The sequence below is a fragment of the Gopherus evgoodei genome, chromosome 7 (genome assembly GCF_007399415.2).
Source record: "Gopherus evgoodei ecotype Sinaloan lineage chromosome 7, rGopEvg1_v1.p, whole genome shotgun sequence".
NCBI classification, from domain to species: Eukaryota; Metazoa; Chordata; order Testudines; family Testudinidae; genus Gopherus; species Gopherus evgoodei.
This window is the reverse complement of record NC_044328.1, coordinates 126474769-126488349: the sequence shown is the minus strand read 5'-3', so window position 1 is coordinate 126488349 and position 13581 is coordinate 126474769. Positions and strand designations below refer to the sequence as shown.

Genomic DNA, 13581 nt, shown 5'->3' with positions numbered 1-13581 from the left:
TTCAATCTCAAATCTCGGACTTCAGAAACCATCCTCTCAAGTAAATTATTCCTGGCATAAGAAAAGCTATCTAATTGTGTTGTCTGATGGCCCGGGCATTACATGAGACAGAGACCATCCGAAAAAAAACTCAAATGTTTTTTAAATGGTGGGAGATATTGTTGAAAGCACTGATGCTCAAACATTAATGTCCCGTCACTGCACTACTCATCTCTCCCAACGTACTAGCTTCTGCACTGCTTCCATACATCATATTTCAAATGCAGTAACCATCAGAAATAAAATCTCACTATTTGTCACCAATAGCTTCTCCATCAATGCCCAAACCCTGTAGTTCTTGTACAGACGAGACTCCCACTGAAGTGGGTGGACACATCTGTGAGACAGGTTGGAAATCTGGGGTGTATGTGTGAGGCTGCTCAGATGATGGATATTCATGGAGTGGTGGGATGGTCAATAGATGGTTGGCAAGTGGGGTGAGCAGGACAGATGTTGAGGGTGGAGAGTTGAGGCACTTTGGAAGTGGGACAAGATGGATTTATCTGTGTGTTAGGTTATCAGGTTCTAAGACATTATATGGAAATGTAGGGCTATTCTGACGACTCACCCTGACAGGAGGACCAGGTGAGTCTCACTAAGTCCAAGTCAAAGAAAAAGACAGGAGGAGTCTCTAAGGCTAAAGGAGAGTTAAGAGGAATAAAGGAGCCCAGAAACGTGCATGTTTGCTCCTTTAAATGCTAAAAGAAAACCGTGGGATGGGGCCTGAGCTTCTGATACTGATGGCCCATGTGTGCAGTGCTGAGAACCAGTGGGGACTCTGCACTTTCATGAGCTGTCTGGAGAGCAGTGGGAGGCTGAGATCACAACATAGGTGGGTGTGAGATGGCAGAAGTAGCAGGTGATGATACAGCAGATGAGATGTCTGGGCGGAGATAGTAAGTTGAGGCAGGATGGTAGGGATGGATAGCACTAGGGTCAGGCAGACAGAGTAGGAAGAAGTGAGCCCCATGTAGGAAGGCTCCCACTGCTCTCGCACAAGAGGACTGACCAGAAGACGGGCAGGACTGTGGCCAACAGACCCTCAGCTATAGACTCCATTATGATTATGATAGCATCATCCAAAGGCCTTAATCAGGCCTGGGGCTCCGTTCTGCCTGGCTCATACACACATATGATTCATACCCCAGACCTCCCACCCATGGAGGGTGGATGCAATAGGCTGTGATAGCCCCGTGAGTGGGGAGCCGTCTGGCAGGAGGATTCCATCCCTTCCATAGAACTCCCCTCTGTCTGGGCTGTGCGCTCAAAAGAGAATTTGGCCCTAAACTATTAACCCAAATACAGGGACAGTAAATATACATGAACACAATTATAATTAATTGTGTTTACTGTGGTAGCACCTATGGGACAACCAAAAGTGGGGTTGCATTGTGCTAGAATCATAGACTATTAGGGTTGGAAGGGACCTCAGGAGGTCATTTAGTCCAACCCTCTGCACAAAGCAGGGCCAATCCCCAACTAAGTCATCCCAGCCAGGGCTTTGTCAAGGATGGAGATTCCCCCTAAAAATGGAGATTCCACCACCTCCCTGGGTAGCCCATTCCAGTGAAGGACTCCACTGAACACCAAAAGCTACATTTGAGCTGTCCTGGGCCTAGGAAAAGACACAGCTTTGCTCGAGTGTTCTGGTGTGTGGGTCAGGTTACTGAGTGATACTGGGCAAATAACTTATTCAAGGTCTCATAGCTGGCCAATAAGTGGCTCTACAAAGACAACAACACTGGGGCACTCCTGCTTCTTGGTCATACTAGACCACACAGCCTCCACCACATCTTAATTGAAAATGCCCTAACTTTAATTTCTTATATGATGAGTTAATCTACCATTATAACTGAAACTCAGTGATCGCACCTTGGTGCTGCGAAGTACTTTTTAGTGCATCGACTGTGCACCCACAATCAATCACCTGGCATGATACAATTCTGCAACACGGACCAGTAAATTAGAAATTTTTCTTTTCATAAAATTAAAGACTAGGCTGGAACTGAATTACCGGCTGTGATGCTCCTGCACAGAAAATAACTTTGTGCAGAAACTATAGAGAAGGATCCAGAAAGTCATTTGGATGCCAGCAAAAAGCCGCATCCATGGAGTTGTGAGAACAGCTAGTATCTTAGTATGCAGATACTGTAGGATTTTGACATGCTAAATTGGTGGCTAGCAGCAATCATGGAAAAGGGATTAAGTAACAATATGTACTGAATATATTATCATGACTGATATGCTAGTTTCAAATACAATTTCCCCCCATCCTCTAAAGATGCATTTTGAAAGTTGAGCCCTGCAAAAGGGAAGTTTTGGAATATATTTGTTTTAGGAGCTTTCACATGGCCTGGTTTCATAGGCCTGGTAGCAGCTTGTTTATGTTTTACTGTCCTTGGGGGAAATGACAATGGTATATATGTGTTTGCAAATGTAAGTCATGCAGTTGCACCCTCTGCTGACTGCCAGTGAGTTATGAATACTACTGCCCCATTCGAAAATGTAATAAACAGAAAGTTAAATAAATAAGTAGGTAGAACCTCTAGTATCAATACCCAAATGACCAGCTAACATTCTCAAAACCTTAGACGGTGACCATGCTTCATGCAGAGTTTCTTTAAAGAAACAAGAGAAGGTTCAATATTTTCCTTAAAATAACAGCCCACTCTGATTTAAAAGTGGGGAAGGAGAGTCAGTTTTTGATTATATATCTGCCACTAACTTGCTCTCAGATAGCTCATTTTCTCCATTTGTAAAATAGGGATCATACCAGCTACCCTCCCAAGGATGCAGTGATGAAAATTACCTGGTTACGGTTTGAACAGTGCTTTGAAAAATGCAAAGCAATCTGTAAGGATGTGATGTACCCACAAGTGCTGCTGCTAAATCATTAATAATAGACTACAAATACATACTTTACTCCCAATGCTCTCAAACTATTTTACTTAGAAGCAGCTTCAAGACTGCATTCCTTGTAGAAGGTTTCAAAATTCTGGTACAATAACGACATTTATACTTCAAGGAATTACAGTTTACCATGGAGGGACTCATAATGTGACTTTTCTTTTCTAGAATAAACCAGAGAGGGTCAAAATTGGCAATTCACTTTGTGGCAGGGGTGTTGATCAAATCTGTCTTGTAAAGTCCATTCAGGATTATTTTATTATCTGGCCCTGTCAGGAAAGCATGGAGTCTTATTTGCTCACTGATATGGGAGAGCTTTGACGGAGTGTCAGATTTTACCAGCTATATAAAGAGAGACTGACTTCTCTGTGTTTGCAAAGAGGAGAGTGCCTGTGTGTTTATCCTCAGGAATGAGGATCCCACTCGAGTGCCACTGAGGGGGCTGAAGCTATGCTGGTAGTCTGCACTTGGGGGATTTTTTTATTCCATGTGTTTGGAGGGAAAGGACAAAATCAGTTGTTTCCCAACGCAGGCTTCTCGTGGAAGGCAAGGAATTCTCATTTGTTATTTGCATCCTGAACTGAAGTGGATTTAGTTTGCTGATTAGATTTCTACTAGGTTTTTTTGTTTTTCTCTCTTCTTCTAATGGGGTAGCCTGTCCTGACTATAGACTGCAACATTTCAGTTAGATCACAGAAGCACTGAGCATGGTGCTGCAGAGCAAACATGTGACGCTGCCCACATTTGGGGTCTGATATAAGACTCAGGAGATTTGGCAAAATCAGAGGTGAAATCAATGGCAAAGCTCCCAAAGTTATTGTCCTCTTTAGGTCACCTGAAATTGTGTGAGAGTTATACCAGAGTGATACCAACCAGAGAAATGACTTGCTTCAGCAAGCTGTGGTGCGGTGACAGTCTGCCCCTGCAGAGTGGCACGGTTCCAGATCCTTTGTTGCCGAGCTTAGTTAGAGGGAATGGCTCATAGGCCTGCTGCACTGGATAGATATCAAAGGCTACTCAACTGTAACATGCGAGGAGGGTGTTGTCCCAGACAGGACGTGGACACTAGGCCAGGAGAGTGCCAGCCCACCCATGCACAGCACCAATATTTGGCCAAATGTGGTTCTATGTGCACTTGCAAGTCTGGAGTCATTGAGGGAAGGTTGCCTACTGGCAGGGAAAGAAACACAGGAACCCCAGCTCCTAACAAAACAGCTGCTTCTAGGAAAGAAACCCAAATACCTCCGCCGTTTCCAACAGCAGCTCCTCAGAACCTACACTCATTCCCCAACAGGAATTTTGAGCCTGACACTAAGAAACAGAGAGTGTCCGTAGATCCCACTAATTTCACTGGGAGCTGTGGGTGCTCAGCATCCCTGAGGAGCAGGGCCTGAGAAGAGGGGTGCATGGTAACTCCATGGAGCTACGTATGTGCTAGTTACTAATTAGAGTTCTCTTACCTTGGCAATTTGATCTGCCATTTGAAGGCGTCCGTCTAACTCTCGTCTGATCTGTGCAGCTTGCTCATCTGGATTATCCAGCTGTGTGGCAAAAAAAAAAAGGTAAACAGGATTTTTAGGATGAAAAAAGGTGACCAGAGCACCACCCAGGAGAAGCTTTTTCAGCTTCTCAGAGTGTACGACTTTATTACATTATTATTTAATATTTATATTGCGCTAGCTTGACAGGCACCAGTCAAGGTCTGGTCCCATTCTGGAAGGCATGGTACACATGCATACTGATTCATTTTTCCAAAAATTCTTTAAACTGACATGCTCAGTTGAAGGCATTTTGTCAGACTGCATTAGATGCCCATGTAGCTACCTCTGTGAGTAGAAATTCTGTCACGGACAGACATGAATCCCTCGGGCTGCTGGGCCAGTTCTACATTCACTGATGTGGGAAAACCAGTATCATTGCCACTTATAATAGCGCTACTGCAGGGGGTAGCAGAGAGGAGCAAATGGGGGACGTAGAGTTGGTCTCACACAGGCACATGAGTAAGGTTATGAGTTGGTCAGGTTATGTGATTTCACATGACCTCTGCAACTTCAGACCCGCGCACAGCAGGGCTTGGGCTGCCAGGCCTGGGCAGTGGGGCTCCGGCTTCTGCGACTTATTGTTTATTGACTGTGACTTTTACTAAAAATACCCAGGCTCAAATCTTAGCCTTACACATGAGGCATGGTGGGATTCACTGAAGATAAACTCAGGGTATGCACTAAGGCCCAGAACTTCCTTACTTCCACGGCAAAGTCTACCCTCCCTTTTCACATTATACTTTCTCCATTAGCAGTGTTACCTATGCGTCAACATTTTAGGCTTCATTCAGGCTCCTGGGGAACCCAAGGGCACAGTTCTGGGATGCACTAGCCTTCTGTACAGATTCCCGCCAGTAATGGCGGCATGCCTTATAGCAGCACATGTCAACCTGTAACATCAGAAGATATCTGTACCCATATAAAGAGGAAAGGAAGATGCTTTGCCGAGGAGGACAATAACTCCAAAACACACTTCACCACCCCTTTTATTTTTCAGGCTTTCACTACATTTGCTAACCCCTCTCCTTCCTAGGACATAACATCCTGTTCCTGTAGCATCTCCTCCTCCTCCAATTTTTCATTTTCAGCTTCAGGGTTCTGGAATATGAGGTAGGGATTCGTGCTCTGGACTCTCATCAGTACTGCCATCACAACTATTATGCACAGCAAGTGCTCCAGGTTCTTGTCTGGTCTAAAAACACTAGGAAAAGCTGTTGTGACCAGGTTTCCAGTTTGTTCAGCAGAGGACATGACAGGCTGCTCTTGAAGTTTCAATTGCATTTTATTTGTGCTTTAAGTGCCTTGCAGTGTCCCTTGTGTCAGATCAATTTGGTCTATTGGAGATTTTAATTAACCAATTAATTAATGCCGACGAAGAGGGCATTTAACGGCAGCTAATGACTAATGGCTTTAGGTGAAGCCAAGGGCCTAGAATGTGGCTGGTTAGCAGACATCAAAGTGCTCTACCCAGAGGTCATCAGTACTGTTATAAACCACTAAGAGTTGCAGGGGTAGGTAAAAGAGTAGCTACCTTTTCCATTTTTTTAAATTACACATTGGTTGAAGTTAGAAGTCCCATCACACATTTCCATGGACACAACATTCTGTTTTCAGCACTACTCTTTCCCTAGCAGCTAAAAGCAGAGGTCCAGTCCTGAAGTCTTTAATGAGGCACATGTCCCAATTTGGTCTCAAGGTGTGTTGAGGATATTCTAAGAAAGGGCCACATTGGGAATAAAATAGCATAGATAATAGATTCAAAAAGTCTTAACAGATTAAATGAGAGAGAAACAGAAGAGGATAGTCTGATGTGTTATTCTTTGAAGGTTTATATCAATACCTTTGTGATTCATGCATAATAATTCCTAGGGAATTTTAAATTTCTGTGTAATATCCACATTTACATAAACACTAGGCTAGCCTCCTCAGCTGTTGTGCATCCACTGAAGTTAATGGAGCAATGCTGGTTTAAACCAGCTGAGGATTTGGCCCATTATATGAGCAGTTCTTGAATCTACTGATTTCCGTAGCAATTTGGACTGAATAAAGATCAGTATGGGCTTCACTATCGTGCCGCATAACTTCCTAGTGTGCAGGGATCCTAACAGAGAAAGTACAGCTGTGCTTTTCTATTTGTTGGGCGCTATATGCAAGTGTACACAATATTCACCTTGGACACACTGGCTTGACCAGCCCTTGAGAATTCTTATGGCCATTAGTTTGCATTGCAGTGCTGTTGTGCGTCTTCTCTCTCTCTTTTTCCTTAAGACCTCAACCCTCATGAGAGCCAATCCACATCACCCATTAGCTGAAGTGTTCAGGGGTGACATCCTTTCACCATCGACTGTGTAGACTCCCGCAGTGTGCTGCTGTTCGCAGTTGCACTGGCTCTGAAAGCTCTAAGAGGAAGGAGTTGCTTGTGACAGGTAAGCATGCAGTTCCAGCATGGTTCTGTGACACACAGGGGCTAACTGTCTCTTGCATCAGTGTAACTCCGGGGTAAGTCCATTATCTTCAGCGTTGGTGCAAGTGAAATCAGAATCAGACTCAAAAGGAGCACATAGGAGGCAGGGCCAGATTTCCAGTTAGGGACACCAGGCATGTGCTTAGGGGTGCCGACGTTCTAGGGGTACGGTCAGCTGTGTGTGTGTGGGGGGGCACTGAAGATGCTGTGCCTAAGGCCACTAAGGTGTAAATCCAGCCCTGATAAGAGGAATAAAAAGGTGCCAACTAAGGCTTGGCAAGCCAGTTAATCGGCCAGTCAGCTACCTGCCTATTTCACCACAGTCAAATATAATCAAATATTTCAGGAAGAATGCCCTTATGTAGGCAGTGGCCTATCTTTCTGATTGTTAGCAAGCTTACTTAAATGTCTCAATCACTCACTTTACTATGTGCTAAGGTCACCTGATGGGAAAAAAGATGAATAACTGAAAGTTGAGCCTCTTGATTCGCTAGAATCTTCTAGAACATTGCAGGTGGTGGCGGGGTGTCTTTACTTTATACAAGGCCACCAATGTACATATCAGCTTACAAAGCACATTAAAATGATGATGACAAAGATATAGATGAAGCAACTGAAGCTGTTAAAGAAAGAGATAATGAAAAGCAAGGTACCTGAAGAGTTAGTCTGCTGTCTACCTAGAATAAGTGCACTTAAAGAGGACTTATTTTTTTTTAAGAATTGCAATGTTTTTGTTTTATTGCATTTTAACTTTGTTTTTTCATTTGTAAATGTTCAGTCTTAATGTCTGTATTTAAATGCTAACCAATCATTGCTAAAAAGGTAATAATTATTCTTTCATTTTTAAGAACTTAATTTCATTGTATTTTGCCTTATTCTGAGCTCAAACAACTCAGTTAAGTCACTTTTTTAAAAAAATATAATTAGGCAAATATTTATCCAAGGCTAAACCTACAGGAGACCATAGAGTTTTACTCTTTATTATTGTTCTAATAAATTACTGCTTTAGAGTGTTTGACCATTTTTTACATTATTGGACACTATTTGACCAATGTTTGACTGGTCAAGCGACCAGGTACTTTTGGACCATTCATATGCCCAACTTTATGCTGACTTTACAGACACTTTCCCAACTATAACTACAGTTTAAACTCCTTTGGGTAGGTTGAGACACAGCAGGAATCTAAAAACTTCAAACTGACAATGGTAAGTAGGAGTGCTAGTAGCAACACTTCTTTTCACAAGATACAGGAGTGTCATCAAGTTCAGCAGCATTAAACATTTCAGTATTGTTCTGGTTCATAGCTCTTTTGCAAATATCCCTTAATGCAAGTGGAAACTGATTCTCCTGTCACAGTTTCCTAGTAGTATCTGTTTAGGAGACTGGGGAATCAAAAACTAAAATCTAGGACCATCTAGGTTCTGTGACAGTACCAATGCCACTTCTTGTCTCTTGTAAGAAATAACTTATCAACACCCCCCCCCCACACACAACTTTTACTGAAGCTAACCACATTGAAATCAGGGTTTTCTTTCCCCTAGCAGTTATCTTGTCTTGCTATTTGACTCTTCTAACAATGACAGTCAGTAGGGCGAATAGACAGCAAGTGTGAAAAATCAGACAAAACCCCAAATATTGGGACTGTCCCTATAAAATCGGGACATCTGGTCACCCTAATGGTCAGAGGGACCTGTTCTGCCCGTTGGAAAGCAACATCACCATAAGCCATTGTACCACTAGTGCTCTCAGTCACAGCTTCCCATAAAGCAATTTTATAACCTGGCTTAGAGTTGCTGTAACTATCTTCCTATGTATTATCCTCCTCCAGAGACAAATTGCTCCACAGAGCAACCACTTGCCTGGTGCAGTGCAGTCTGGAAAGTTACAGCTACAGTAACCATTAGAGTTTCAATTCCCAATATGACTAATGCATATTGCACTTGGGTTTGAATGTATTTGCAATATGCCATCAAAACACTAGTGTTTCACAGTTTCCTTCCTATTGTCTCCTTGCATAACTTAAATGTTTCTTTTCCCCTCATATATGTATGCATGTGTTTGTGTGCTGATGTGCTTCAGTAGGTCTGATTTCCCAGAGAGTTCAGAGTCATTACAGCTGGCATTGAGGGAATGTATTTTTCTGATTCAATTTAAAGGCCTCAGTCACTGATTTAACATAAGCCACAAACCTGCTAAGCATCCTGGGCCTGATCAAAAGCTCACTCAGATCAATGAGAGTATTTCTATTCCTGCCAATGACCTTTGGCTCAGGCTTATTTGTACTCCATTCCCTGTGGCTGTGCCACAAGCATTTCATAATTTGACCTTTTAACGTCAGAACTCAACATGGTGATGCTCTGGATTCAATGTGGCCATGGTCCTGAAACCAATAGGAACTCAGCTCCTCTCAGTATCAGGCCCTTTGGGACACTCCCCCCTGCGCCATGTTCCCCAAATATCTTCCCCATTAACAAATGCATTGTCCAGACTTGCTTCCACTGGACTGAACAGACTTTCAGAGTAGCTCTGTTAAATGTGGGAAATGTACCAAGTCCCCCTTTCCTTTAGAACTCTGAAACAGACGTCGTTATTCCAAGTTCGATTTGAGCGACAGTAATTGAAGTTAATCACATTACCCCAAATAACCTGAATTCTAAATGTAGAAATCAAGGATGCCACCTTCTTGGAGAGCTGTCCTTCTAATATGCTAATAAGCCAGAGCAATGCCTTACAGCAGCACTTTCTAGACTATCAGGATTTTGCAGGCATTTTCCAGTAACGCTGCAGCTGGGGAGATTATTTGTGTTATGAGGTTACATCCACAGCTGCATTCTCAGTCCTGATCTGGGGGATAAAGCATTCCTTTTTAAAAGGAAGCGTTGCCATGACCAGCTGAACAAAGCGATATGAAGAGACACATATCCCTACAATTTTAAAACATTATGCAGGCTTTTAAGTACTTAACTCCAATAACCGTACACGGCAGCTCCATGGCTACCACTCATTCTTTGAAAAACTTATCCAGAACTAGTCTGCAGCATATTAATGAAACTTACGCCTGGTCTACACTGAAACGTTAGGTTAACATTGCTAAGTTAACTGTAGCTATGCCAATCTATCCCTGAGTTTAGACATGGCTAGGTCAGTGGAAGAACTTTTCCATCAACCTAGCTACTGCCGCTTGGAGAGGTGGATTGATTACAGCTATAGAAAACCCCCTTCCAACACTGTAGCAAGCATCTACACTACAGTGCCACGGCCACATAGCTGCAGCTCCACCGATGTGCTGCTGTAGCACTCGTAGTGTAGACATGGCCTTAGTTTACGAAATACATTAGAATTCTCTCTCCATGTAGAATAAGGACGAGTACCAATGAGGGAACTGATCCTAGATCGAGAATGTTGAAATATAATTTGCTTGTGAAACGCAGTTAAACAGTTAATGTAAAATAAGTTATCTAAGCAATAATGAACAATCTGGTGACAGGAAACTATCCCTGAATAGCAATCAAAGCCCAATTTCTTAGCTAAAGAGTCAGCAATTTATTTTCTGCAGTATGTATGCATACTTTATATTCAAAAACTGACAGCCAAATATATAAATGATTTACACGGTCAAAGAGAAATTGAATTAGTCCGGTTCTGCATTATGACTTTTTTATGGGTGTGCTATGAATAAAGCAAAGATATAAATCATAAGGTTGCCCCAGTCAATTAAGTCTGAAAAAGTATCATAAATCTCAGTGTACATAAGATATGCCACATGTGCCAATTTTTTTCCAGCAACATGTCAAAAATACAGGCCATGCTCAATTTCCAATTCTAATCTGCTCATCACGTAATTGCCCAGTTGCATATTGGGTCTTTTTTTACATCTATCCACACATTGCATTATTTCTTTCCGTTTGCCTTGATGAGAGATTTACCTTGGTGCTACAGTTGTTAAAAGTTTAAAAATATGTAGATTTGACTCAAATTAGGAACAAAAATGTATCAGAACCAGAGTTACTCTGCACCTGAATGTACAGCAGAGTACCGTACATTCATTTGTAGTTACCGAATGTTGACTGTTCCATTACAGTAAAAGAATCTGGCAAAAAGATTGGCTTATATACCAACTGTTTATGAAATATTCTTTGACCGGATGCAATTTTTTTTAAAAGGAGGTTATTGACATAAGGAGGACTTTAGTAACAACCCATCCTATGATTCTGTACAATTGATACACCCTCAACAATTTATAAACCCTACTCAAGAACTGTTTCAGATTATTAATAGAGCCTCTTGATTATGACAGCCTTGCCAACTAGTGTTCAAAATTGGAGTCTATGACACTGACTCACACTCACCATAAGAATCTGGCAAACTCAACTTCTGTACTTTAGGGACATCATAAATAAAAGATACTGCTCTTTAGGAGGAGGAAGAAAAGTCAGAGGAAAAGGAAAACAACCACTAGTAATTTAACCTGCACTATTTTAAACAATATGGAGCGCAACACTAAGATGAAGCAGTAAAGAAACCAGTTTCAAGTCTGACACTGTTCCGTTTCTACTAAGACACCTGAATGCCCTGAACCATGCTTTATGTTTTAAGGTTATCAGCCAAGATTCTGATCTCAGATACATCAGTGAAAACCAGGAGGAACTTCAGTGGAGTTAATCCGGGTTTTCATCAATTAAAAAGAACAGGCCAGCATTGATCCCAATTTAAATGCTCTAGTAAGGGTTTTGTTACAGATTAAAAACAAACCCATCAGAGTGCAGTTGTAGTAAAAAAGGTGACTGGATATGACATCAGAGTGTTATATTTATTCCCTCTCCATTACATACATCTCAGGTTGTTTAAAACAAGAGAGAGTTAAGAAACCTCTTCAAACCCAATCTGCTTCTGAAAAACAAAATCAAGCTATGCATGTTCTTTCTGCTTTTTTAATCATGAGTAGTAATGCTGATTTGGCAGTCAGACCTTAATTGCCATAGTTGAAGATGAGGCTGGATACAAACCAGCTGACAACCCCATAGCTACACAGGCTCTGTTAGCTGTTAACATTAGATTTTGTCAACAACATAAGTAAGTTGTGATTCAGAACACATAAGGAGTTCATAGAATCATAAAGTATTAGGTTTGGAAGGGACCTCAGGTGGTCATCTAGTCCAACCCCCTGCTCAGAGCAGGACCAACACCAACTAAATCATCCCAGACAGGGCTTTGTCAATCCGAGCCTTAAAAATCTCCACAGAAGGAGATTCCACCACCTCCCTAGGTAACCCATTCCAGTCCTTCACCACCCTCCTAGTGAAATAGTGTTTCCTAATATTCAACCTAGACCTCCCCCACTGCAACTTGAGACCATTACTCCTTGTTCTGTCATCTGCTACCACTGAGAACAGTCTAGATCCATCCTCTTTGGAACCCTCTTTTAGGTAGTTGAAAGTTGCTATCAACCCTGCTCCCTGCCCTTCTTCTCTTCTGCAGACTAAACAATCCCAGTTCCCTCAGCCTCTCCTCGTAAATCATGTGCCCCAGCCTCCTAATCATTTTTGTTGCCCTCTGCTGGACTCTCTCCAATTTGTCCACATCCTTTCTGTGGTGGGGGGCTGTCATAGTATAATTCCCAATTCTGAACCTTAGCGTCCAGAATATGGGTACTAGCATGAATTCCCCTAAGCTTAATTACCAGCTTAGATGCTGTAGTGCTGCCACCAATCAGGACGTAGAGTAGAGCGCCTGATAAACTCTAGTCTCCCCCAAAACCTTCCCTGGGGACCCCCAAGACCCAAATTCCTTGAGTCTTACAACAAAGGGGAATAAACCATTTCCCTTCCCCCTCCTCCCCACCAGGTGTTCCCTCCCTGGGTTCCTGGAGAGATATACAGATTCAAGCTCCGTGAATCTAAACAAAGGGATTCCCTCTTCTCCTTTCTTCCTCCCAGATCTTTCCCGCCCTGGGTACACTAGGAGATCACCGTGATTCAAACTCCTTGAATCACAACACAGAGAAATCAGGTGGGTTCCCCTCCTTTCTCTCCCCCTCCCTTCTCCTTCCCTGTTAAGTACAGACTCAATTCCCTTGAGCCTCAACAAGGGGAAAAATCAGACAGGTCTTAAAAGCAAAACTTTTAATAAAAGAAAAAAAGAATAAAGAAAATCACTGTAAATTCAAGATGGAATATTACAGGGTCTGTCCAGCTTATAGAAACTGGAGAAAAAGCCTCCTCCAGCAGAAATACAATTTAAAATACTTGCAGCCAAATACACATTTGCAAATAAAGAAAAACAAATAAAAAGACTATACCGCCTTTCTACCTTTGTACTTACAAAATTGGAATAGAAGATTAGAGAGCCAGTAGGTACGGGTGGTCACTCTCAGAGCCCAGAGAGAACAAACCCAAAGAACACAAACAAAGGCTTCCCTCCACCAAGATTTGAAAGTATCTTGTCTCCTGATTGGTCCCCTGGTCAGGTAGTTGGTTCCCTGTTTGTTAACCCTTTACAGGTAAAAGAGACATTAACCCTTAACTATCTGTTTATCACAGGGGCCCCAAAACTGGACGCAATACTCCAGATGTGGCCTCACCAGTGCCAAATGTTGTTTAAATAGATTATGCTCTTATATAAATACTAGA

General features: G+C 42.3%; 1 protein-coding gene across 17 annotated transcripts in view; it reads right to left on the bottom strand.

Moving 5' to 3' along the window:
* CADPS (calcium dependent secretion activator) overlaps window positions 1–13581 on the bottom strand; it is a 372967-nt gene that overhangs the window by 208584 nt on the left and 150802 nt on the right. For all 17 annotated transcript variants that reach the window (XM_030571245.1, XM_030571256.1, XM_030571246.1 and 14 more), the window contains exon 4: window positions 4407–4487. In XM_030571245.1, the coding sequence (XP_030427105.1) occupies window positions 4407–4487 (81 nt within the window). The remainder of the gene's footprint in view (window positions 1–4406; window positions 4488–13581) is intronic.